We start from the raw sequence: 27,403 nt of genomic DNA, 5'->3' as shown, positions 1-27,403 counted from the left end.
TATTTTAGATCCATTAGTTATAATTTACACACCAGTGACATACAGCATAAAGACAAAATATACAGATTTTCATATATATATACATGGATCAACACAGTGCACGATTTCAAGTTATGTTACAATTAAGTGTACAATTTTAAATATGGCTTTATAAACTAGTAGTAATAACAGTGCTAAAATAATGTATGTCTCATGTAAGTTCATACAAACAACATAATGCAGCTACAGTATTAGAGTCCTCAATTAGCAATGTGTTGTTTCATTTTGTTAGTTAAACCTCGTACACTGCAGCTAGCTGGATATATCCCTCCCCCCATACCCATCTACATATACTGTATTCTTGCTGGATTGCACACCCCAGTGATTAAAACTTTGGGACTTGCATTCTTCAAGTATCCTGAAAAATAAAAACCTGTACATTCCAGGAAAGATTAGTTGTCAGAACAAACAAAGAAGTGAGGGAAGAACACACACAAACATAGTGCCCAGTAAGAATATCAACACGATCAGTGAAGCTTAAAAAAGCAGTCTGTTTGTTTGTTTGTTTAGAGAGCTTAAAAAAAAACAATGGTCACATCTTGTTTGCCTTACTGCTCCAAATAAGGCAAATTTTTAGGTGAGGATAATTAGACAGAGGAATAAGAGAAGTGGTAAATTCTGGGTCTCTTGGAAGCTCGGTCAGAAACTCTGGCCCCGCTGAAGCAAACAGCACTTATCAGCAGCTTCAAAGAGGACAGGATTTTATTTGTTCTGCAAAAGTTGAACGCCTTCTGGAAGCATATGCTCCATTTCAGCTTTCGTTTGTTGAGCTGAATGTGGAAGTCATTAGATGAAATCCTACAATCCTTTTTATGCACGAGTCAGACTAAATGCCCATAACTATCTCCTCTGGCCTAAAAAATCTGGAAGTGGGGCAACCAGGACGTGGTACTAACAGTTTAGCACTGTAGTGACACACTGAGTGTTTTCATTGACTGTACACAGACATCCCTTTTCTTTTCCAAACTCCTCAGGGAGCTGCAGAAACATCTGCTGAGAAGTACTTCACATTAGGGTACTTCCATAGGGAAGGAGCGCAAAAGAAGCCCTTGCCGATGGCCATCAAAGAGAGAATTGCCCCAAACCACCGAGACAGAGCTGATTCATGTTGCAACACTTTTCTCCACTGAGACAAAGCTGTGAAGACTACGGTCACTGGCCTGAAAATTAAATCCCACCAGCAACCCACACGGTACAGGGGAACACCTTCCCTCAACAGGGCACCAGCTGAACACGACGGCCCACGTTCACCAGTAAGCTCAAAGCTGTGCTCGCTGCAATGCTCTGGAAAGGGGTCAAACCCGAGCAGATCCTTGTCCTTGCCCTTCATCACCACGATGCAGACGACTCTGCAGCACGGGCACGGGATGACAGCATGCTGACAGCCTCACTGGAGCCACAGCTACCGAAATGAGTCCCTGCGCTGTCTACGTAGCTCTAATACCCGAAGCATAGCATTGCATACATGAGTACCTGTAGCACTAATCAACTGCTGAAAACCACTGCAGTCATTTAAAGGTACCTCTCGTCCTCTTGGTCCACAGGATTAAACACCACTACTTGGGTACTCCTCCAGTTCACGGCCACTGACAAGTATGGGCATGACTCACACCTACACCATGTATATCCATTTCCGTATGCCAGCTACTGGGACATCCAATGTAATTCTGCATTTAGAGAGCATAATTTGCTTTATTTCGATCACATGCCTAATTCATAACTTTGCAGTATTTGGGGATGGGAGGGGTTAGGCTAAATAGCTACTTGTCAGAAAACAGATTCAAATTCTTATTCAAACATCTAATGACAAGACCCACTTGAATTCATCCCCTGCCACAGAAATTTCACTTGGTGAGCTGCCCTGCATAAATCTGCACATAACACACTTTTCCAGCAGGCAATATTTTGTAAGGCTTAGTATCTGACAGATACAGCCCTTTCAATGAAAACAGTATGAAACTGTCATGATTACTTGAGCAGACATCACTGACAAAAGGAAATTCGTGCCTGAACTGTTGCTGCAGAAATATTTCAGGCAATATTTTTTCAAAGAGAATATAGATCTGGAGGGACATTGCCAAGGTTTTAAAGATCAAAATGTGTGACTTGCAGTGTTATAATTGGATGGAAACAGTCCTCCAGTTCTGAAACATCGGGTTTGGTTTGGTTTTTATATCAAGCACCACATTTGTAGGATTTCTGTAGGACCTATACATCCCAGCGTCTGTTTCCCATACTCGGTAACAGTGAGCTTTGCTGACAGAGCCAATGAGTCCAACAGGGGTAAACGAATCCCTTCTGACATGACAAGAGTGTTACACAGTCAAACACTGCAATTCACATGAAAAAACAACAGACTGCTTCAAATCTAACTCTACTGGAAATGGAGGGCTTGCTTTAAACTCCTGTTTGCCAAACAAGGAGCAGACCAATTATCCATTCTCTTACAGCAGCACTATGGAAACAAAGGTAGTACACGGCCTTTGGTGGCATTTAAGGCAAAGTAACTGGGAGGAATGGCACTGTCTCCTCAGCAGCTCGTGAGCAGGGCAGGGCTCCCACCCAGGCCGGAGCAGTGGCATTAGCCAGGCTGCAGGTTCAGCCCAAGTCCTCCTGTGGTGACCCACCACTCGGCACCCTCCCCGCATCCCACCGTCTCCTCTCCTACCTGCTGCCTCCCCCCCTGACCATCCAAGGGTTGCCTGCCCTATTTTGGTAGGGGCTGGATAGTGTGGAAGAGCCCCAAGTTAGCTTTCCTCCTGCCAGGACCACGTACCACCATCTACCCAAAACCAGCCTGGGGCTGCAGCTGGGACCACAACCAGGTTTGGTGCTGGCAGCTGTGATGCTCTTGGAGACATCACGGACATCTGACTCTTGTGACAAGGGTCCCTGAACCCTTCCTAACATTGCCCCACAATGAGTTTCTGGCCACGGTGGAGGGACTCCCAGCCAGGGAAAAACCTTATGTGGTCCATTTCACCTCAGACATGACATCATGGCATCCATTATCCTCCACCTCCAGCTTGAAACGGCCATCCCAGCTCACCTGCTGGGTGGTTGGCACCCTGCGGCTGTCCCAGGTTTCACAGCTGCAGAGACACCCCATGTCCCTCACCCCCATCAGCAGCACAACCGGGACCTCCAGCATCCCTACAATGGACTTGCTTGCAATTTTGATCAGTGAGGGTGTGGGAAGGAAAAAACAAAACGAAACAAAAAAAAAAACCAAAAAACCAAAACCCACAAACCACACACACCAAAAGGAAGTAAAGATGCTCTCCAACTATTTTTAGTTCTGTACAGCCCCTCAGGACTAAGATAAAAAATAGAGGTGATTGTGAGGGGGGGACGACAAAAAAACCACACACTGCAGGACTAAGAAAACATTGCTCTTCTAGTAGAATTTCGGAAAGTCAGAAAAATCTGTTCTGTTTTTTTTTTGAAGACGACTCGCCTTCTCTTTCCACATGCAAATCCAAATGAACTACCACTTTGTCATAATGTTAAAAAAAGCTTCTTTTTTTTTTTTTTTTTTTTTTTTTTTTTAAAGATTTCCCCCCCACCCCAGAACACTTCACCAAGACCAGCTTCCAAAAGAAAGAAAAAAGCTTGGATTAAATCCTTTTAAAGAGGTCTAACAGTCAGTATTTGTTTCTGAAGGGATAAACAAACCCAAGGCTTTCCTAACAAACATGGACAAAATACTACACCTATAAATTCCTAAAGAGATACTGTTTCCTAATTTCACCTCTAGTTTGAAACACAGCCAACCCAAAAACACAGACTTTATCAAGAGTAGCTGTCATGAGGAGAAAGCCAACTAACTTCTCCTCTGAAGTAACCTGAGTAATCCCTCAGAAAGGGAGGGCATGTGATGAGCCACAAAATACATTCACCTCAACGATTAACACCCTGAAACACTCAGCCGACAGCAAAAAGCTGCTTCACCTTCTGCAACCCCTTCCAATCCTCTCTTCAACCTCCCCAGGGGCAAGCCCATTACCTGGTCAGTCAGGGTGAGGTTCAGCCTCTGCTGAGGCACACCAGTTATTTGAAACAAAAGCAAAAAACATCAGGTGCAAACATAACTGCAGCCCTGCGAAGCACCTACATCCTCGGTGCAGGTCCCCAGGCTGCGGTGTGGCAGCACTGGCATGCCAGCAGCTCCAAGTGCTGGCAGACAAATGAGGCTGTGCTGTGCACTTGCGTTGGCATCTCCCATCTCTGCGCCCACTGCTGCATGCGGCCACATAAAATACAGATCCGGCTGCCTGCGCACAGGACGGTAAAATGACGTCACTGACTTCTGGTTAACCTGCTTTTTGGGATGTTGCAAGGGCCACTGCCACGGACAGATCTGTCAGCCCACCAAAATTATAAAGGTGATACGGCCCACTGAACTCAGGCTGGTCTTTTAAGAACTGTGACTCACAGCTGGGACTCATCTGCTGCAAGCACACCCTCCCAGCGCTGAAAAGATGGAGAAAGCACAGCCTTCAAATACGCATGGGTAAATGAATGAGAACATCTCTATCAGAATTTCCAACACACAAATGTTTTTAAAGAAGAGCTTTTTGACATGGATGCCTTTTATCCAGAACACCAACACCTATATCTTGCAGGTAGAATCTGCCCTGACTTGGCTATGAAGTTTCACAAGCATTTCAGGCCACCACCTCTGCGCTTTCAAGCCCAAGACTTATCTTCCTGTGCCCTATTCCTGTGCTTAGTTTACCAAGAAAGGTCCCAAGTAACTGGATGATACCTTCCTCCTTCTCGATTTTGGTTCACTTTGCAAGTGATACTTGCCCACAACAATGGAGACCATTGACTGGAACATGGCTCCAAGGACATACCTGGGGAATTGAGGAAACAGGTGCAAATTCACACCCATCTCAGACCTCACCAAACCTGCCAGCTCTCGCTGCGGCAGCTCCCATGCATGAACAGAGCTGGGAACTCGCTGCAGACATGTGTCCCTGCTTTCAGAGCCACAGCTACCTCAGTGTTTCCCCAGAGCAAGCACTTTCCTCTGCAGGAGACACTCCACGATCCAAGAAAGAGAAGTATTCTTTGAAAGCTGGAATTATTTCAAGCTCCAGACTATTAGTACTGCCAACAATTAACATCCTAAAGCAGTTGTCTGCCCTGTCTGCTCCCAGAACATATGGCACAACCAACACATTATAAAAATTTTGCTGAGGGATTCCAATTAATCTAACTGTAACTCACTGAGAAAGTCATAATTAAAATATTTTTAAATGGGCCACCACCAAAGGCTGCAGGCAAATACCTGATTTTATATGCATGTTTACAAATACCACAGCTGTCTATATATTCTATATGCTTAATCTCTACTTAAAACCAACTAATCATGGCCAAGCAACACTGATGTACATGTTTACCTTCAAAGTGGTGAGTAAATCCAATGGATTCATTCTCACCACTAACCTGCATTTAGGGAGACACAAACACGAAGCATGTCAGCACCTGTGCAATCATTCTGGATTTGCGGTTCCAGATTCACGGATGTGCTAGCAAAGGCACCTTAAAATCAATTCTGGTCACACTTTCAGCACCTGGAAATCCCCAAAGACAGCAGTGATAACACAGCTGTCCTATCTCAACTGCCTCCCATGCATCAGCTTTAGATATTGTGCACTGTAAGCCAGCACAGCGCCCAGCATCCACGGAAGCACCTTCCTAGGCAGCTCTAAAGCATTTGATTGCCTGGGCCAAGATCTTGCATTTATACAGCATCCCATGCCTAGAAGTACTCCAAATCGCTTCACAGGCATCACGGGTTTGACATGTCTGTTGGTAAAGAACACAAAGCACCCACTACTGAGATGCACCAGATTTTTAGTAACAAATCCCAATTCTTTACCCTTGCCTAGCCACTGGCTGTTGTCTGCTATTGCAGGAAGTAAAAACATAATAATAATCTGAAAACACAGAAGAAATTTGGCCAACACGCATTCCAGATGAGTGTTTGGAAGATTATACTTTAAAACTGACATTTCCCTTCTGAATAAAAATATTCTAGAGTAGTGATTTCAATCTTCTGCAAAGAACAAGAAACACTAAAAAGCTCCTTTCTGTAGGAATATGTTTTCTTCCTGTCTTCCTCAACCGCCTCCGAAAGAACTGGGAGCAGTTGTTTCCTACAGACACTGTAATAACACACGCACCCAGAGCACAGGTAGCTATCAAATAAAATGCCCCCCAAAACTCCACGAAATCAATACAGCATCAATCATTTTCTTCCATGGGAGAAAGGTGTGCCAGTCATGCCTCTTCCATTTTTGTCCTCAACCCATTCCTATAAAGATAAGATATCAACACAAACCAGCTCTGACAAATGCTCCACTTCCCAGAGATCTGTCCCACTTGGTTACAGGATCTGGTTTTGAACATGAACAAAAACGTAGATTGAACAGTCCTGTTGCCCTCTGGACCTCCAGTTTGCCCATGTGTGTTTTAAATAACTGTTTACCTTGGTTCCATCTGAACAGTTACACAAAATGAAATAAGGTTGAAATAGTCCAGGTAACATGTGACAGCTGAGTCAAAGCACAATAGTCTCTTCCAAACTGGTATAAACCTCTTCCTGACCTGAAGGAGAAAACAGACTAATCCCAAGAAACAGCTTGTCTTCAAAATGGGAGATGCTTGTACGCATCACTTGCATTGTTCATGATCTCTGTACTCATCCATGTCCACATCCGAATCAAAGAGGGAGTGTCCAGTGTAATCTGTGTCAGGGGTTTGAGAAATACTGTTCCCTTCCTCATCAAATGTTTCTGTCCTTGAATAAAAACTGAAGTCCTGCAAAGGGGAGTAAGTCTTGCTTGCTTCGCTGCTTTCCTCAGATTCATACAGAGTGTTATCATCATCATGGTGCCATTCTGGCCAAAATTTCCTCCTTATTCTTTCACAATACATAGCAAGGTTAATCAGTTCACCTGCAACACAGCACAACAGACTCCAGTAAATACATCCAGTCAACTCTAACTCACCTGCTGATGCAGAAACATTAGCGCTGTTTGGAAACTAATTGTGCAGGCTCCTTTCAAAAAGATTGCAAAATACCAAGATCCCATCAATCCTCTTAGCGGCTCTGTTTGTAACTTTCATGTAACTTAAAACACATATTATTAACATACATACAACAAGAAGTGTTACAGTGGAATGAACATAAACTCATGTAGCAAAATAACTATCCCCAATTCAACCTCTGCAGAAATAAATCAAGACAAGATACTAATACTGTAAGTTTTGCACAGTAAAATTCTTGCTTATTTTGCAGAAACTTGGTTTCTAACGACAGAATTCGATCCTATATACACAACACACTTGTTTATTAAAACACAGTTAATTTGGGTTTTCCACCACCAGATGGCAGCGTTGTCTGCAAGATAAATTCACATCTAAAAGTTTTTATATGTCACTGGCTCACCCCTCATGTTCCTAGCCTTAGTACCTTATGCCTTATGTTTACACATACATGTACACTTAGAGTGTGCTTAAAGAAGAAGTTACAAAAAACTTCAAAGAACAAAGAAATAATAGTATATTAAAGGGAATGTGTATGTGAAACCTGCACTCACAATAGCATGAGTAGGTGGATGGGTACAGAGAATCATCCATACTCCTTGGGTATTTGCATCTCTTACTATCTATTTATTTTCATTAGAGACAAACTAGTTCAACAAACACAGTGTTCCTTGAAAGCCATGGACCCTTCAGAATTTTATCTGTGATTCCCCAGACATCAAGGGGAAGAACTGTATAGACAATACTTATGTCCTTATGTCAAGTGTTTTTTTCCTCAGTTTTAATAATGAGCAAGTCTATGCCTCCTAACTATTGCTTTAGTAGCTCTCTTGCGCAAAATAGATCTACAGGTCACATTCATTCCTTTTACACCCATTTCCCATCCTTTTCCTCCTTAGCTCTTCCATTTTTCATACCACATGGATTTATTCTGAAAAGAGATGCAAGGCTACTTTCACATGCCTACGCCACGCCACAAGAAAAAAAGAAAAAAAAAAAAAAAAAAAAAATGTGTGGAGGGAAGGGGTATGGTGGTTTCCAATTCATGCAAAAACACAGGGACTCCAAAGTCAGGCTGGACTTTTTCCTTGCCCAGCATCTTCAGTAACAGCAAAGGCTGTAATTTCAGTGAGACAATAGCCCTTGCAGTTCTACTGTCAATGAAACTACTCAGTTCAGCAGAATTTGGCTCATGGTCATGCTTCTGTCTTCTCATACTTTACCCAGCATTCACTCCTTAGAGGCATTCAGGCTTTGCTATGTTAAACAGGGAAAAGATCGAGTACAGGAATAGAAACAATTATCGTGTAAAACATTAAAGAGAAAACAAACAAGAATTTTAAGAGAAAACAACATTACAGGATACAAATGCTACATCAAAGGCAAGAACAGCCTGCGATGCAGTTAAGTGCTGCTGCGGTCTTCAACTGTCTTTACAAGGTGCTCCAAGTTTAAATGTGGCAAATGCCACCAAGAGTTTTTCATCAGAGATCACTTAAGCTTTCTTACCTTTGATTAGTCTCTCTGGTCGAGTCCCTGGTAGTGTCCACATTGCCTGTGCCAGATGCCCGAAGACAGTGGCATCAACAGTGGAAACGTTTGGTCCCATAATGTACTTCTTGTCACCTGTGAATACAACAGCAAACATTTCTCAACTGGATGTCCCTTCTCCCCACTTAAAAAAAAAAAAATTTACCCTGGTTAAATCTTTAGCATATTTTTTTTTTACTGAAATCATTTAGCTGAAAAGGTTCACTGGTTCAAAGACAGGGATTCAATGTTGAATACAGTTCAAAAGCTGTTGCTAGGGTTCAGGAGGTGAAATCCATTACTACAGCTTCCCCTGTGTTCACCACTTCTCTAACTAGGCCAATTACAGAGCCACCACTGGCCAAGTAACCTCCACTCATCACAGCTAGCAGTGCATACACACTGCACAAGTTCTGCTGCATTTAAAATCTTCTCTACAGCCAGCAGGTGCCCAAAAGCATGATTTTCTCCTTTGGTGCAAACCCAAAATCATTCAGCCATGGTTAAAAATCATGAATGCGCTTGCTGAAAGAAGCTGGTCACCCTGTATCTCTCACGTGTGCAGATCCAGTTTCAGGTAACTCATCTGATCACACAAAAAAAAGAAAGTTGTACCCAAAGGTTTCCTCTCCCACCATTTGTTCAGGCTGAAACCAATGCACCAGTCAGACTGGCAGTGACTGCTCCAAAATGACCTGCATCTCCAGGAGGACACAGCTGCAGGCAGGAGTGAACAGCAACTCTCACCCACCACCAGTGTGGTGTCCCCACCCCCAAACACTGGTTTCTACCTGGCAGGGATCAAACAGAGGCACATCAGGCATGCTGGCAGGCAAGTGAAACAGCAGCCGCTTGGGACTGGCCTGGTCCAGAGGAGTGGCATGTCTGCTCCACACCGCTATTCTGCTTACCTCTCTGGGCACCCCAATGCCATGATGGTCCTAAGTGGCCACCACAGCACAAACAGATGGATAACTACCTAAGACAGGGAAGAAAATCATGTTTCAAAGCCACCGTTTGCAAAGAAACATCCAGTATAAACTTGTTTCCTCATCACAGGCACAAGACCTGGAGCAAAGACTGCACATATGGCACACAGGTGAAACATGCAGTATTGCAGAGGTCAGGTTAGATGGTTGCACTGTCCCTGCCTTGGCCCAAAGTGCTAAAACCTCTGTGAAATGTGGTATGTAATTGAATTCTCCAAATCCAGTTATCCCATCTCCCCAGGACATTGTTCCCCTGCCCAATATAAGCTGCCTGTAATTCAGCAAGTTATTAAATGTTAGAGTTATTGAGTGAGTTTAGAAAAACTGTCCAGCAGTAAAATGCATCCAATTCCAGAGTAGGGTACAAGGAATACTGTCATCTCCCTGTACTGTAGCATAGCAAAGCTCAGGAATAACCAGTAACAATAATCTCCTCTAGCCTGTCAGTTGTAATTTTAACATGGAGTTAACTCTCTCCAGCTCTTTCACAGCTGCATCAATCTACTGTTTGAAAACCACATACAAAGTAAATGTTGTGTCTTTTCAGTATTTATCTGATGCCTAGCATTCATTGATCTCAAACACAGCTCAAAAATTGGTCCCCAAACCACAGTTATATGCCAACACTAGGAATTCAGCACCACACAACTGGTTCTGAGACTCAATCCATAGCAATGTCGCGCTGGGAAGTAATACTGCCATTTCCATCTCACTACAACTAAGGCAGGCAGTGAGCGAGGGCTGAACCATCTCACTCTTTTGCAAACACAATGGCTCCCCAGGCACAACACCTGCACCTTCAGGTGCGTGGCAACAAAGGGGAAGAGGAGGAAATAGAGCTGTGGCTCCGTAAAACTGTAAATATGGTTTTAGGTCACCCTGCACTGCATAACACAGCCTCTGAGCACATTTCTTTCTACCAGTTCCAATCTGTTCCCAAAACTTCCAGCACAACTTTTTTCCAGAAGACTTTCTGACAGACCAGATACCATCTCTCAGCATCTAGTTTTACGCCAGATTACACAGCGCCTGTCACATCAAGGCTGCCATTGTGCTAATCTCAAACACCTCGCTGCATCCCCTAGCTAATCCAACAGAAATGCAACCACCTGGTCACACTGGACTTGGATCAAATTTGTACTGCCCAGGGATTTGACAGCACACAGACCTGCTATTTAAGAACGCATGCACCACAGGATTAAAAAGCAGCTACTTCAGCACTACTTCAAGTAACCCTGGCAAAAGACAGATCTATGAGACAGGGGCCAGCAGGACACCTACACCCTTCCACAGCAGCATGTACAGCCCATGCAGGCTGCTGCAGGGCATTTCAACTAGCATTAGAGGCTTGCACTGAGGTTAGTCCCACCGCTGTGCTCTGAGCACCCCTGCCCTCCACAAAACATCAAATGCTTTTCAAAAGCCAGTTCGGGCAGCTGCTGCCCTGCAACTCCCTGCTCAAAATCCCCATTTACCCAAAAGCCTGAGGGAGGCAGACAGCTGAGAAGGCACCAACAGATTTATGGGCACCGCTCACTCACTTGCATCTTTTAAATAATTACCAAAATGTATATTTTTAATTATTGCTAGTTCACATACCCAGTTCCCCCCACTTCCTTACACTACTGCCAAGCAGTAGTAAACTACTACAACACCAGGAAATCACATTTGTGCTTTAAAGACTGCAGGACAGAGAGCAAGATGATACCAACAGGGCAGGCTGATTCATCACAGGAGGATTAGTTCCAGTTTCTTTTGTAAGAGTTCTGGTAGAGTCTGTTAGGGAAAGAGGTACATGAGAGAAGGAAAAATGATTCTCAGAAATGAAAAAGAAAGAAAAAAAAGCATCCAAGATGTGACTAGGAATGTCAAAACGAGTGTCACAAGACCTGGCAGCTGCCAAGTTATCATCCTCTGGAAGCAGCTCTGCAGCTCTTGGAATTTAAAAGTTATTCTTATTCCTGTGGGAATGGTCTCTGTTAAAAAATGGGGAACATTAATCTGATATGCCTGATGACTGACAGCTACAGCTTGGTATGTGCAGCTATTCTGCATGATAGGCATCCTTTTTAAGCTCTTAAGATAGCCCTCTCACAGCCAAAATCCCAACTGCTTTCTCTTCTGGGAAAATACAAGGGCACATATATGTGGAAGGGAATCTCACAAAGATTTTTGTGCTGGCAATAGCTGACTGACCACCTTCTCCTTCACCCTGTGAAACGGGAGAGTCTCCAGTCAGGCTAGAAGTCCTCATCCCACCTCCTGTCCCCATCCCAGGCTACTACCCGGAGGCCACAGTTACTAGACCCAACCATAAACAGCTGGCTGGAGAAAACCTGAACACGCTGGTGTTAATGAAAAATCAAGGCAATTGTAGAAAAGCAGACAAATGCACCAATAATCAAAAGGGCAAATATAATGATTCACACAACTGCACGCTGATTAATCTGACATCTGTTTCAGAGGGGAAGATGAAAAAAAAATTGTACAATATTCAGGTGGTAATGTAGTAAAATAACAGGAATACAGCAGATGCCCATCAAGGTTTTTTGAAGTACACAAGGCACAACATTCTCATCAGTAATCTGGAAGTAAAAATAAAACCCCTGCTACCAAGTCATAGGTTGAACTTGCTCCAGCTCCTGTCCCAACCCTATTCCTCTCTGCAACATGCATGGAGCCACACAGTGCCAACTTTGAAGCTACAGCAACAGTAGTCCCACAGTTGAGGGCACTTGAGCTGGCCACAGCTGTGCAGCAGATGTGCCCAGACCTCTTCTAAAATGAGCTGCTCCCTCCCTCCCCCAGAAAGAAAAACGACCTCTTAAGCTCCAAAACCAGGTTTTCTTTGAAGAGGCACTAGAATCGGTAACTTTTTTTGTTAACAAAATGCAGCATAAGAAAGTGTTGACCCAAGAGGAGCTGTCAACAAATCTCCCCCTTGCCCATTGTGCCCATGCATCACATGTCTTTTTTCCACCTTGCTCCCAATCCAGCAATACAGCAGGTTTGTTTCAGAAAAAAGTTATAGAAAACTCTAAACAGCCCAATCTAGGTCCTCTGCAAATATCTTTGTTTCCAAAACATCTTAGAAGTCCAGAAATATCTCTTCCTTCCCTGTCTCAGCAAGCACTCAGTTTCTGCCTTCTGCTGGGCTCTCCTCACCTTGCTCCCTCCATCCACTCCACACTTACCTACTTTGAGCATGTGCACTATAATATATACTCCCTCAGGAGTGCAGGGCAAGGAGGCATCCCTCCTACCCCTCCACTCAGCCACCTCTTTAAAGCAATCGTAACAGGGAACAAAGCAGCCACACAGATACCGTCTCTCTTGGTTCCTTGCACAAAAGAGACACAAGCTCAAGGGAAGCGACCATCTGCCCCAAACCAATTCCTCAAAATGCAAACTTTACACAGAAGCACAATATGGTTAGCTCTCAGCAGACTGCAAGACAAGAAGCACAGCATAAACAGCTCCAGTGCAGATTTCAGCCTGAGTTACAAAACAGAAATGAGGCTCGTGGTTCTACCTCATGGTTGAGGTCAACCTTAAGACTAACCCTATGAGATCCACCCATGACAACCAAGCAGCCTAAAACCACCTATTTTGGCACAGCACCCATCTCCTACTAGCAGCTTTGAATAAAGTTTTGAATAAAGCTGCTAACACCAACCAAATACAACAAAGACCCGCTCCCCCCAATATATAAATAAGAGGTTTCATCTGAAGAACTAAACACTACGTTTTCCTAAATTCACATAGCAAAATGCTCTTCCAAAATTGCAGGCCACATTCTGCTCCTCTAGATACACATACTGGGTGCTCACAGAATAAAGCCATTTACCCCTCTGGAGACACAATTAGGTAGCCAACAGTGGGGAAAGGAACACTGTCCCTGCCAGAGCAAGGGTGGCACTGAACGACAGCAGCAGTGTGGACTCTACATACTGACAAATGAGATTATTTGTGTATGTGACCAAGCTGCCAGAAAGCACTCGCAGTCAATTTCATCCTGTGGACAGCAGGTTGTGAACAAACAGAACACGCGTAACTCGCTGTACGTTACCCAGGAGGCCTGCTAGAGTCCGCATGTCCTTCTCCATCAGCGTGTACATCTCCTCCTCCGAGAAGCGGCCAATGCCATGGCCGTACATTTCCCGCTTCACAATCCCTTTGGTCAGATGGCAGAGAATCCACTTCAGCAAGTCACTGAAGGGGCCAAAAAGTGAAACCATCTTTTGCGTCTCATGAAGATTTTCCACCCACTGGCAATAAGCTAAAGTCCTAGAAGGATGCGAAAATAAGTTATAGCAGTGCAATACTTCCATCAGCAGCCCATCACCACCCTGCAAAGGCTCACACAAAGGTTAGGCAGCAAGCTTTCTTAAGGCTGAGTGCTCACTGCCCTGATGGAGAGGTAGTTTCCAGTAAAGAGTAGACCCTGATGCAACTCAAAGAGTGACAACAGAGAAAACTGGCTTTGCCATACTTATGTAGACTGCCCAGTGCTTATTCTCTCAGTAAATCATGACTCACTTCAAGGGAAAATGAGATTCACATTGAAATATAAAATAAAAGCTGCAGAATTCTGCTAAACTCGCGTAACAAATTGCAGTGCCAAAAGGATTTATTAGCTCAGGATGATTGACTGCACAGGCCTGGGGAAAACAACAACAAAACAGCCCACAAAGAAACCAATCCTTCCCACCAACCTGTTCTCCTTGCTTTCTATACTGCTGAAACTTAGCCAAGCAGTAACTCTGCCCCAACATAAATATTGTAGCAGTCGTTTTTCAAAAGATCTCTGCTCTCCTCAGAAACTAATAATGACACAATCTTTTAAAAATAAAATAAAAGAAATGGAAGGGATGGTTGTTATTGGGTTGGTTTTCCACTGTATTTTTTCCTCTCCAAAATATTGATTTTATGAGAGATATATTTCTGAAGAACTCTGTTGTATTTCAGGCTGTATTTCAGCTTTATTGAATGGCAAATATATTATTTTGAAAGGTCTTTTTATAAAAATTTGTCTTACCAGCTGAAATTTGTTTCCTACATGAATTTTTGTTCTTTGCTAATATTGTAGGCAAACAAAAAATTGATTTGTTGCTGTCACTACTCAAGAAATTTATGAAAAAAGAAACATTAACTTTTTTAACATCTAGCATCTCCTGACATAACCAAGAAACCAAGAAGACCATATCACTTTTGTCACCAAGTTCAAGGGATGTTGGAAAAAGGGCTAAAGACATCTCAAAGTAAACATGACAAACCTATGAAGCCAACAGGATCTCAGAAACACTAGGAGTTGATACCTATATTCCATTATGTTTGTAGCAATTTCCAAACTGAAAAATCTAAAAGTGGATTTACATATGAAAACAGGCTCATGGAGACATGATAAACTAGTGATGCTAGATTGAAAAGTTAAAATACCAAAAGTTGCAAGTTTCATGTACACAATTATATTAACTTAATAATCAAATGTTTTCATTTCCAGTATGATAGGAGCTCCATTTTTTTAGTTTGGAATATGACTTCAGTTTTGTCATTGTACATATTTCTAATTGCACCTAATTTCCTTAGTGCTGATACGGATCGCCTAATTCAAGAAAGAAAAAATAAATAAATAAAGCAGTACGTCCTGGAGAACTCCCATGAATTTTTTTTTTAATGTATGTTTTATCAAACTCCTGTATGTCACGAACAGCAGCTGAATTCAGCACTACCATCAGGGAACAAGTACGTTTACACCATGAAAATGTTCTAAGCTTCAGGTTTCCACAGATTCTTCACTTGAATTACTAATATCATGAGGTAAAAGGAAAATATTTGGCATGACAGCTGAAAAAAAAAAAAATCCACTTATAGCTCAAATTTAGAATGCTCCCACCAGAGTGGGTAAAAGATTTTTTAATTCTATTAAAAATTGTCTACTGCAGGACAATGCCTTCAGCTCAAATTGATTTCACTAAAGTCAGTAACAGTGAGGCAAGTGCAGGTTTTATTGCAAATGCATGAACAGTAAATGCAAGAACAAAAATGCACCTGCTATGTTTCTGATGGCTTTTATCCCCAACAGTCTTCTCCACAACCTCTTGCACTGTACTAATATGACAAAAGCACCCTGCTGATGTTTCACACGCTTCAGTACCACTCTTTGAATGGTGGTGTTCCGCACAATCATTTTTTTCAAAATGGATGGATCAACTCAAGTCATCAGGCTGGTTTCAGCACAGCAGAGTTTGAAACACAGCCAGATTTAGTGAGAGGCACCAGCTCAAAAGTGGCAACATGAAGCCAGCAAGCCCAGGAGTAAACGGCTACTGAAACTCCAAAAGTATTAACTTTGGCTAGAAGATGTGGTGCAAGACTGCCTCACTCCAGGAACAAAGGTAAAACAGGATTTAAGAAGGACGGAAAGAAGACTGGGCTGAAAGCATAAGGGCGCTCCACAGAGCACAATGTTTCAGTAGTCATATTTCACAAGCCTGGGAAAGGACAAGGTCCTTTGGGCAGGTACAGCTCTGAATAGGAAGAAAAACTCCGGTCTTGATGCAAACACTGGGAAATAATTACAAATACTATCTATATCTGTAAATTATTATTTATTACTTGAATAAGCTAAGAAAAACTTGCTCTCCGAGAGCACTGCTGTGTGTCTCACTGCAAAGACCCTCCTTCCCCAGCATGGACCTGACAGGTTTCACCCGGCAACTCTGCAACACAACTTAGTTGCTTTAGGACAACAGGCCTGGCCACAGGGAGGGACAACAAGAAAAAAGAAGCCAAAACAAAATGGAAAAAGAAGAGAGGAGACTCTGCTGCAGCATTTTTTAAAAGTCACCCCAGTCACACAAAACTAACTTGGCCCTATGGACTTGCCATCACTATTGTTCACTCCAACCCCACCAACAAGCTGGCACCGCACCAAGAATGAGCAGCCACATCCAGGATGGTTTTAATTTCATGAGATGGGATGAACAAGGTTTCCCACAAAGCTAATTAGCCTATACTTTAAAGTACAAATACATTTCCCTAGCACTCATTTGCTCTGGAGGTGAAGGTCTTTGGGTCTGGAAGAGGCAGAAATCAAACAAGTGTTTAATGATCAGGAGAGCAATGCAGGAAGAGCAGAACTGCACAGGATTTAGGTAATCCTCTTTAGGCTAAACTGTCAAGCACAATCTTAGACATCTGCTTGTCACTTTGAATGAGTAAAGTTGTCACATGTCCCAAATCTCAAATTTACATGGGCAATGAAGGCAGCTAAACAGACAACCACAGAGTCTACTTCTAAAATTTTATGTTTCTGAGCACACAAAAGCAAAGAAAAAAGTAGGCTCGGATTCAGAGAGACAGTTTAAAGCACTTTTAAAGCTGGCTTTACAAGCACTTTGTTAAAATAACTCTATTCAAAGGTTCATTAATCTGTGCTTCCTACCAAAACATGCTGCTCTGCATTTAATCCCACCCATCACCCCTCTGCTCAGACTACATTACTAGAGTATTACCAACATTACAAAAGGTTAGGAAATGCCAGAAATCAGGTCGTCTACATAACGTACTTCAGCATAACTATACATTTTAAACTACGGTTAGTATTTATAGGATGACAGTTATTTTAAATATTGGCCTGAACTGAGCGTTTTGGGAAACATTAACATTCCCATTTGTGCCAGCACATCTGTACAAATTTCAGAGTATAAATAAAACAATAACACATTAAAGAGCAATGCTGCAGGGGTGAAGCAAATCTGAAGTCTAAATGTAACAGCAGCTTTGGCCTCAATACATAAATCAGGAGAGGAGATGGAGAAAGTGACTCACCATCAGCGGCTTGCCTGATTATCCCCAAACCGTCTGAACATCAAGGTGAGGGGGAGGTGTTCACAAGGATGTAAACTGGGGGTTATTTTTCCTATCTGAACCTGTGCAGACTGGAATTTCTAGATATACAAAAGGATTATAACAAATTCATTCCACAATCAGCTGTAGAAACCCCACCTGCTGTGCGATTTCCCAGAGCAACTGGCTTTTAAGCCACCAGTGGCATTCAAGCCTCATCATTTTTAATAGCAAGAGAGACATCGCTCTTACAAGTGGCTTGATGTATTTAAACATATTTATATTATAAACATATTTTATGTTTAATACATGGCAAGTCTGAATACCTACCAAAGTCAGATTCATTTGTATTCTCATACCATGCTTTTCCTGTACTTCAAGCACTCATCACATAAGTGATATTTACACAGTCTTCTTGAAAGACAAAGCAAGAAATGAGTTAAATATATACATGTGTATATATATATATATACACACACACTTAGAAATCACAAAGGTTGTGTTTGACAATACAGCTAAACCAATCTAACAGGTTAATTTGTTAAGCTGCATATTCAAGGCTTTAGGTTCTCACTAAGCACATTAGTGTCACTGATCTCAGACCCCTCTCCTGAGATTAAAGTACCAGAAAGCACCTTGCAGGGACTGCTAGCCCTCCAGGCACCAGGACCTGCCTGGCTTGAATGCCGGCAGTGCCACCGAGCCCAGCGTGCCAGCGGCAGAAGGACATGAGAATCAGGTGTCCTCAACCCATCTTACAGAGAGGTCCAATCCCACAAATGTGCTGCAGATACACCAAAAACTCAACACGTCCTTAAGTCGGCTGTGGGTGCGCCACTGGTTTCTGAGGGCCCACAGGTTGCTGCAGGCAGTGGAGGCGACCCAGGGCAACCCTTCAGCACATGACAAAGGTCTGCACCAGACCCAGGGAGAGAGCCACAAATTGGTCCACTCCCATCTCTTCCCTGCATCTGGTGCATCTTGGAGATATGCTCCAATCCCTGCACAAAAATAGGCACACTCGCTTGCTGGCTGTCTGCCTGACCCCTGCCAGACATAGCAGCCTGGGGCAGAGGCAGGGTGTCTAGAGGCTGAGGTTCCCAACAGCCCTGCATTGCTCTCAACTCCATCCAGAGCAGCAATTTCTACCTGTAAGAGGCACTAATTGGTGAAGATGAGCAATTACGTCAGCAAAAGCTAAACATTTCAGGATGAAATGCTGAGCACCCACTAGGATTAGTTCCATCCAGAGACAGCACACCACAGGATGTACTTTGCTTCTTTGTTCGATAAATGTACTACAATATTACTTATTTATCATGAAGCTACTTTGCATGCTGCTGGCAATGAAACAGTATGAATCACATTTTATATCACTGCTTTGGAGGCTTGATTTTATAGATCTTATTCTGCAGAAAGGCAATCACTGTTACAAATTCCTCACCATGGGACTTGAGGACACCATGAACAAATGCTAAGCTTCTGGTGGGAAGTGGGCAGGTTCAAGGACCAATGTGAAGGGATCCCACAACCACAGATGCAATGCTGTCAGGGAGAAATGCGGCCCTACACAGCTAAAGCCTGATTTTATTTTGGTGTAACTACAGAACGGTTAAAGTTATTATCCAGGAATTACAGCGGTACAACTGTGATGCCTCATAGCTCAGGCTTTGTGTAGTACAGAGAACTGGCATGGTGTAACCTCACCAATACAGCAAGCCTCTGGTACAGCCACACAGCAGGGACATACAGTAAGACTTACAGTTGGATGTTTTACTACACTGCAGCAAAAATACATGCCTTAGGGAAACTCAACCATGTGACTAAACAGGAAAGGCAACAGGCATATACAGCCAGGCATGCACATCTCTATTCTTACTTGGTCTAGCTTTGTCGACCCATTTCAATGTCATCTCCCCGGGTCAGCAGCTGAATTTGCAACGCCTGTCCCCCATGCTCCCCTATGTCATGCCCAGCAGCACTGAGTCAGCTCAGAAGGAGCCTGGATGGACAGACAACAGCTTCACAGAGGAAAGCACAATTTGTAATTGAGACACAACAGCAGTGTAAGTCTGTCATCAGTAATGTTACATTTAAAGCAGTTAAGTCTATGGACCGCAAAACAACTGACACTAAGGCAAGGAGATGGAGCATTAGGGGATTAAAAGGCCTCATCTTCCCTTTGGCAGCTATAATAATTGAGGAGGGAAAAATGAACAAAAAAAAGTTATATATGCAGGCTACTTGAGTCGCATTTTTGAGGCTATGGCACTGCAGATGGGTAGAATTGGTGAAGGTCACGCTTCCTGGAAGGCAGGGATTACATTTCTCAACCATATCATTTAAATCTGCCTCCTGAATGCTAAAATTGCTCCCAGGAAACACTAAAAGTTATTTGAAGAACTATATGTACACATGTTGCTGCTCATCTTCGATCACAAGGTGAAAGAAAAAGCACATAAATGCATTCAACTTAAATCACATATTGTTTTGAAGAAAAAAAGTGCAACATAAATGCAAGACTTAATACAGCAAGGGCTTAAATGCATGCTAGAAAGGAAACTACTGGGAAAAAGCCTTGTGCCTGCTGAGGCAGCCAATGCAGCATCCAAGATACATGTCCACCTGCTACTTCTATGAATCCAGACTGGAAAGGGCACTTAAAAAGGACTGAAATGTAAAGTGGGGAGTATTATTTTAAAAGGTGTCAGTAAAACACAAAGTACCAGCAAGGTTATATTTATGTTTTCCATTCATATACATACTTCAGCTTCTCAGGATACTGTGACTAATGCTGTATCCTATCTACTGTCAGTGTTGCCAGCAATACACATTAACAGGAGTATCCTGTGTTACAGAAAAGGAAACAATCCGTATTATAATCGCACACACAGATAATTAAAATCAGTAACTGTAAGAACACAATATTCTGGATTCACGCCGAATGCTGGATTTGTTCCCCTCCCCCCCGAAACCACAAATGTATTCAGCCATCTTGATTTTTTGCTCTTTATTAACGAGGCTGTTTCTATACGGAGGTCACATGAAACAGGACAGAGGAACAGCGCACTGCTGCTCCGTTCTGCAAAGCTGCAGGCAAAGAGCCTGTCTCCTTACCTTGCCTGCACAGCACAACTCTCAGGGGAGTTACCCCCAGGTCATACTAGCGTACACAGAAAGCAGTAGTTTTCTAGGGTGAAGAGAGTTGTGAAATTAATAATTGGGTACCCAAGCTTTCTGCAAGAGAAAATAAGTATCCACATCCAGGCACAAGCAGAGGGGCAGACCTGAGAGCACAAGAACGCAGCCAGCTTCGCCATGCAAGCTTACCAGTAGAAGTGCTCCTCCACCATTTTTGTCACAGCTCTGGAAACAGCTCTTTCATGCGGACCAAGGTGTTTATTTAAATTCACTCCAAGTTTCTCTTCCAAAAAGTCAATAATGAACTCAGTGCCAGACACTTTCTTGTGATTGTATTCAATCCAAGGCATTTTCCCTTGAGGGGAAAGCTTTCCATCAAAATAGTTCTAAGAAAAAAAGCAAGTAAACAAACAAACAGACAGACAAAAAAGGCCCTTCAGGTTCTGTTTCAATGAGAATAAAGCTTTTTAAATATTTTTCTGTGTTTTTAAAGGCAACATTATCCAACAAACTTTTTTTTAATTAATACTTTAGACTAGTGGTAGCTGTTCAATCAGAGCAACAGCTTTACCCTATATGACAATTCAGATAAAATTATTTCCAGGTCTTGCAAGGTATATGTTTTTATGTTGGATCCCATGTGATGTAATATTATTTAAGTATCCAGGTTATTTAAGGGTTGGAAATGCTCAAATCTCCCAAACACTGAATCAGTTATTCTAAACAAGTTTTTAATCACAGGACTCACAACTAAATTTGGCTGTTCCACAGAGCAGCACTTTTCATGTTAAAAGTACTTTATAAAGATTAATTCACTACCTATCTCAGATAGCTGCATTACCTCCAAGGATAAAACACACACAATCACAACCATATAAAGAAAGACATATCATTCCCTCACTGAGCAGGAGGGAAACGTGCCTTTACATATGCTTCTGCAACTTCATAACTTAGAAATCTCATACCTCTACATACACGCTTGTTACAATTGGGTCTCCGAAAGCCCAGCACCTGTACAGTACTAGTGCATCGCCGAATACTGGTACATCTGCTCAGCATAACACTCACACAGAAGTAGCAACGTATTTTCCCCATTTTACAGTTAGAGAAGGTGAAACACAGAGATTAGAGATTTTATCTCTCCTCTGACAAACACGAGAAGAATTGCTGGCTTCCAAGACGCGATCAGACATTTTACTTCAATTCTCTCCTACCCCTGAAGGCAGAGCTTTCTTCCTTTCTTGCGATTCCCACCCTCACATCCTGTTATTTAGTGAATGAAAAAACCTAGCTCAGAAGGCCAAACCATAAAGGCTCAGCGCTCAGTCTCTGGCAGTCACGCTAAGCATTTTGGGATCTAGCTCCCAATTGCTGGAGGTTTAGGGTTAGCAGTTCTGGACTAACCTGTTTGGGTCTCAAGTATTTATCCTTCCTGAATCCACTAAAGATGGATTAAGGTCCTCTCGCAGCAGGGAGCATACACCAGAATGCGCCTCCAGCTCAGTCTGAGAGCACAACATCCTGGCTACCGCTCAAAACACAGATGTGCAATGCACTACTAACACACGGCCATTCCCGGAGGCTCTTCCCTTGTGGATGAAAACACACAACACGGGTAGCACTGCTGGGAAAACAATGCCTTCTGGCTGTAGCCTTTTCTGGGACTTCTGCCCAAATAGCATGGTAGGGACACCAGATTATATAATGTCTCATCTCCTGCATCCCTGCATGGGTGAATAAAGCAACTGAATCTACCTCGCTTGCACATGTGGGTGACGTGGGAGTTATTAGCCCAGTCCACGGAAGAAACTCTGAAACTGCTGAACACCTGAAACAAAGGAGAGCACTACCCCATCCTTCCACATTCCAGACTTTTCCTTCATCAAAAAGGCTGTTTCAGCACTCAGACTGACTTGATAGGTTTCCATAATTTTTCATTATGAATTTAATACAGAATCGTAAGCTTTTCCTGGAACTACATACATAGTGTGTCTATATGGCACTGAGCATTGCTGGCTTAATCTTTGTTAAGCCCTTTCAATATGAGATTTCCGTTCTTGTGTACAAACACTGATGTTTTGCAGAAGCTACTAGACTTGAAGATCTGTTTATCACATATTGCAATTACAGTAGTCCATATCATTTGCAACCCAGAAAAAAAGCAAGAGCTAAAGTTCTTATAGGAAAGTTGGTTTACCTAAACTTAAAAAAACCTTCTCAGGATCTTCATGTTTCAATACATACAGTTTATCAAACAAAACAGGAAACATCTTTCAATGACCTGAGAAAACCCTTGGTCTCTTGACAAATCTGTCACACTGTTCTTGTATCCACTGTTCTCAAATGGGTACTTTTAGGCTTGAAACCTCAGTATCCTTATGGCTGCTACTAATTGCCATCAAATATTTATCAATATTTATCCCTGCAAAGCAGTGAAAAGCTGTGGTATTATCATTAAAAAACCAAAAACAACCCAGCAAAATATCCCCTCATACCTCACAGTACATTTAACTGAACTGCAGCCTGCAAAGCAACAATAACAAGAGCTCCCCAGAACCTCATTTACAGAGGAATTTATAAACAGAATGGCATAGGGCACTTCTGGGGTAATTATATAGTACTATCTAGAAGAAATTAGGTTCCACATTTTCAATTACTGCTGCTTATGCTTTTACTTTTATTCATGCCTCTTCCCAAGGAGGCTACCATCTTCACAGACCTGGCATGAAAACAGCATGTTTCTGCTGTGCCAATTACTTATCAGATTACATAAACGCTCAGGTCTTCATGTTCCTGAAGGAATCAAGGAACACCCAAACGATCTCCAGAAGCACCCAGAACGGGCTCTTTCAAAGCAAGCTTTATCAAGAAAAGCATCAAATATTTTGAAAGAACAGCTAGGTACTATTGACAGCCCAGCTGGGGTGGGGCTGCCCGAATTATTTTTGATGGAGAACTTGCACCTAGAAAGGCAGTTTCAAGAAAATATAAGCACATTACAAGAGCGCATCTGTTGGGAGAAATTCAGATGGTAGTAAGGTAGGAATGCATCACCCAAGTCCACTTCTCACATGCCATTAAAGCATGTTGTGTAACACGCAGCACGTTATTCAATAGTCTGATGCACTATAATAAACACAAGGAATTGAGAGAGTAAAAGCAGTCTGACCACCCCTCTGCCTTTTCTTCACTCTGTTTCACAACCTTCCCTTCAAAGCATCCCCTCCCCGGGAAGGCAATGACCACAGCTAGTCTCCAGAGGCAGGGCCCCGGCACCAGCTGCCACCCAGAGTGCCATCGCTTCTCTATCACGGCCCTCACCAGCATGCAGGGAAGCAAGGTGTTTCCTTCTGCGTCCAGCCGTACCCCCCCCTACACACCCACCCCACTGCCCACTGGGAGGGCCGTCGCTTGTCTCTGTCACCTACAGTGTCCTATAGGTAACACAGCCACGAGGGAACAAAAGAAAAGTCTCCAGGTAGTCCAAGTACAGGAAACTTCGTAACTCCAGCTGAGAACAGTGCTGCCTGCTGGCTCCCCTCCTGCTACCTCCTGCTCCCCTACCACTTAATCCCACGGCAGCATGCATGCCTTTCTCCACCTGCCGGAGCCAAACGCTCCTAACACAAGGACAGAAACACATCTGCCACTTCTGGAAAAAAAAGCTGCATCCTCAGCTCGTAAGCTCAGCTCCACCAAACTGATCTCTAAAACCCTACATAGAGTCGGTAACCCCACAAACACCTTAAGCCCGTATAATCTGGCACAGCTAAAAGCAGCAACGTGGCATTCCCAGCACCCACGGGACCCATTCCTGCTCCTGCAGTGTGGCCCCCATGGAGCATGTGGATAACCAAGCTGGGTTAAAACCAAACTAAATCTTCATGGCTCCCACTCGGCCACCTCTGGCCCAGCCTGATCTGGCACAGAAAAGAACATGCAGAAAGGGACAAGAGGGAGCCACTGAAGGTAGGGCTGTTGCTTTTGATGGTCCTGCTGACCTACGCCAGCTTAGTGTGCTCACAGCTAGCAAGTAGGGATAGAGAGAGATGCAACACCAAAAAGCAATGCTGACCTTCAGTACAGAAAATAAAGGGAAGATAACCATCTGGAAATCCCTCTCTCTCCGAAAAGCTAGGTGACTCAGTTCTACACAGCATTAGCTGTCTAAACGACTCCATCCTAAACCGCACAAATGCACAGTGCTATCTTTTAGAAGTGACCATATCCTGTGACAACCATCTTTTATACTGCAGCTTTCTTTAACTACTCTCCACTTTGATCATCACAAACCTCTGAACTGCATCAACTGCCATTAGAAAGAAAACAGATCTCAAAATAGTCTTCCCTTCAAACGTGCAATTACTACCCAAGTTACCCTGGGCAGAGAAGCAATGTGCGCAAAGTCCTCCTGCTCCAATGACATGTTCAAACTTCGGTATCTTGCAGGTTCTGTACACCTAAGTGAGGAAAATATATCCCACAGGACAGAAATCTCCCTATTTAATGCTCTGAAGCATCTGATTCAAGTACCATTAAATCTCAAGACAATGAACATTAAACTCAGTCTTTTAAAGACTTAACCAAAATGTTACTAACTAGAGCTTCTTTCACTTCCAATGTAAAGGAGTTTAATCACATACAATATCAACCACAAATGTGTAAAAAAAAAAGTTGTAATATGGTTGGTTTTCCTCTGTAAAACACTGGACATAAATGAAATATTCTTCCTAACATCTTGGTATGCAGCAGTAAAAAGTGACTTGAACCCATGTGGGGTGAGCACGCAACCTACCCACAGCTCAGCCTCTTTGAGGTGAAGAAAGATGCCAAATTTACATCGGGGGGGGGGGAAGAAAAAAAGACAGACATTTCTTCTACCCAAGATCGTTATATTTATCACCACTGTTGTATCATCTTAAATGCACTCAATGCTTCACACAAACAGAAAAAAATCCGTCCCATGTTTCAAAGAGCTTGTATGCTGTACAGCTTGCCGACACCACAACAAGGCATGCGCCAGACTCGCAGCATCACAACTAAACCCTGACGCTAACAGGCAAGACTGCTTAGATTCAAATTTCTGCTCTCCTGGCTTTCATTCACCAGAGTAGCTTGGGCTTCATCCCCTGTGGGAAGATGGCACTGGATGCACCCAGACACAATTAAGGAGCAGTATTCACGACCTCTGAAAGCAATCCTGTCCTCCTTCACTGGAGGGGAAGCACCAGCGATGGGAGGTGAAGCAAAAGGCAAGAACGCCTTCCCAAGAGAGCTCCAGAGAGAAACCCTCCAGGAAAATGAGCAGCTGCAGCTGCCTAATCTTCATCTCTTTAGCATAGTGAAATTCAAAGACCAAATAATGTTACACTTTAGCTTTGGGGTGTTATGTAGCATTATATAAACTCCAGGCTACTCTCCCACTTCAGCATTTCCAGCCAAGTTAGCTTCTAACATTCATTTAGCTTTGCCAGTTAAATCTAGAGCTGTTCCAGACCAATGTTATTCAAGTCATATCTTTAAAGGTTATACACCAAATTTAACCGGAGACATAAAAGTGTCGATGTACCCACCTAGTTGTAGGCGTATGTTTACATCTCCCTGGGTGAGACAGATTGGGGGGGAGGAGAGACAGGATGCCTATTTGCCATTTCATGCAATTATAGCGAGCCGCAATGTAAAGGAAAACTGCACAATGTACCTGGTAGGGTAAATCAGCCATCCTCAAGTAAGTTTCCATTTTCAGACAGAATGGAGATAAACTTGGAACACCATTGTTAGGCCTTGAAAACTGATGCAGGATGATAGCATCTTTCGAATCAAGCTCTTGCTCTTTCCTGTCAAAAAGAAAACAGAATTAAAAAAAAAAAAAAAAACAGGTGCACGATACGTCAGTACGTTGAATACACAAAGGAGAAACCCTGGCCGAGGCAACACGCGCGTCCTCCCTTAACGGGCGGCTGCAGGTTTTCGATTCACCGGCTCCGGAGCCAGCCAGAAGCACCGGGGCCGCCGTGGCGGGCAGCAGCCTCGGCTCACCCTGCGCCAGAGAGCGCCGAGAGCAGCGGAGCCCCGCACCGCCCCAGCACGGGGGCTGCCGGCCCCCGCGGCCGCCCGGGGCCACCTGTGGAGGCGAGCGCAGGGCACCTCTTCAGAGCCGCCTCCTGCAGGGCTGCAAAGGGTAAGCGGGGGGGAAAAGGGCGAGAAATAAAGCGCGGGGACGGGGGGGGGGCGAGCGGCAAAACCGCGGTGAAGCAGAGGAACCACCCCGCCAGGCCGCAACGCCCTCTCCCCTCAGGTGAGGGCCTCTCCCAGCGCCGCCTCGGCCCGGCGGCCAGGGCGCCCTTCGCGCCCACCGCTTCTTGCCAGGGCCCGGCGCCCGGCCCCGCCGCTGCGGCCCCCCCCCTCCCCGCCGCGGCCGGGAGCCCCCCCCGCAGCCTCACCGTATGGCCAGCAGCTCGTGGAGCAGGTAGGCGGCGGCGGCCAGCAGGGCGCCGCCCGTCAGGTACAGCGTCTTCTTCCACCAGGAGTCGGAGCCCAGCGCCGCCATGGTGCCGCCCGCGCCCCCGCCCGCCAGCGGGAAGGCGACGATCTCGCCCCCATAGAGGGCGGGCGGCGGCTCCTCGGGCCCCGCGCACCAGCCCAGCGAGAGGCTGCGGTTGCGGCTCAGGTCCGCCACGCAGGAGCGGGGCGCCGCCAGGCCCACCCCCCACAGCATGCTGCGCCCGGGGCCCGCATCCCCCGCCGCACCGCGCAGCCCCCCACCTTCCCGGCACCGGCCCCGGCCCCGGCCC

General features: G+C 44.1%; 1 protein-coding gene across 1 annotated transcript; it reads right to left on the bottom strand.

The window, feature by feature from the left end:
• FAXC (failed axon connections homolog, metaxin like GST domain containing) lies at nt 1–27,403 on the bottom strand. The gene is made up of 6 exons (XM_029997246.1): nt 27,053–27,403; nt 26,311–26,446; nt 20,799–20,995; nt 13,687–13,904; nt 8,608–8,724; nt 1–7,007 (listed from the first exon to the last, which is right to left on the bottom strand). The coding sequence occupies exons 1-6, from the start codon at nt 27,325–27,327 to the stop codon at nt 6,724–6,726; spliced, it is 1,227 nt and encodes a 408-aa protein (XP_029853106.1). The 5' UTR covers nt 27,328–27,403; the 3' UTR covers nt 1–6,723.

The sequence above is a fragment of the Aquila chrysaetos genome, chromosome 2, assembly GCF_900496995.4.
Source record: "Aquila chrysaetos chrysaetos chromosome 2, bAquChr1.4, whole genome shotgun sequence".
NCBI classification, from domain to species: Eukaryota; Metazoa; Chordata; class Aves; order Accipitriformes; family Accipitridae; genus Aquila; species Aquila chrysaetos.
The sequence above is the reverse complement of the archived record's forward strand: the minus strand, read 5'-3'. Positions and strand labels throughout refer to the sequence as shown.

Coding starts and splice junctions, on each gene's coding strand:
- FAXC (XM_029997246.1), bottom strand. CDS start 27,327: ATGCTGTGGGGGGTGGGCCTGGCGGCGCCCCGCTCCTGCGTGGCGGAC. Junction 13,905..20,798: donor GTGGAGGAGCACTTCTACTG/GTAAGCTTGCAT, acceptor GCATCCTTCTAG/GACTTTAGCTTATTGCCAGT. Junction 8,725..13,686: donor GACTCTAGCAGGCCTCCTGG/GTAACGTACAGC, acceptor TTGTATTCACAG/GTGACAAGAAGTACATTATG.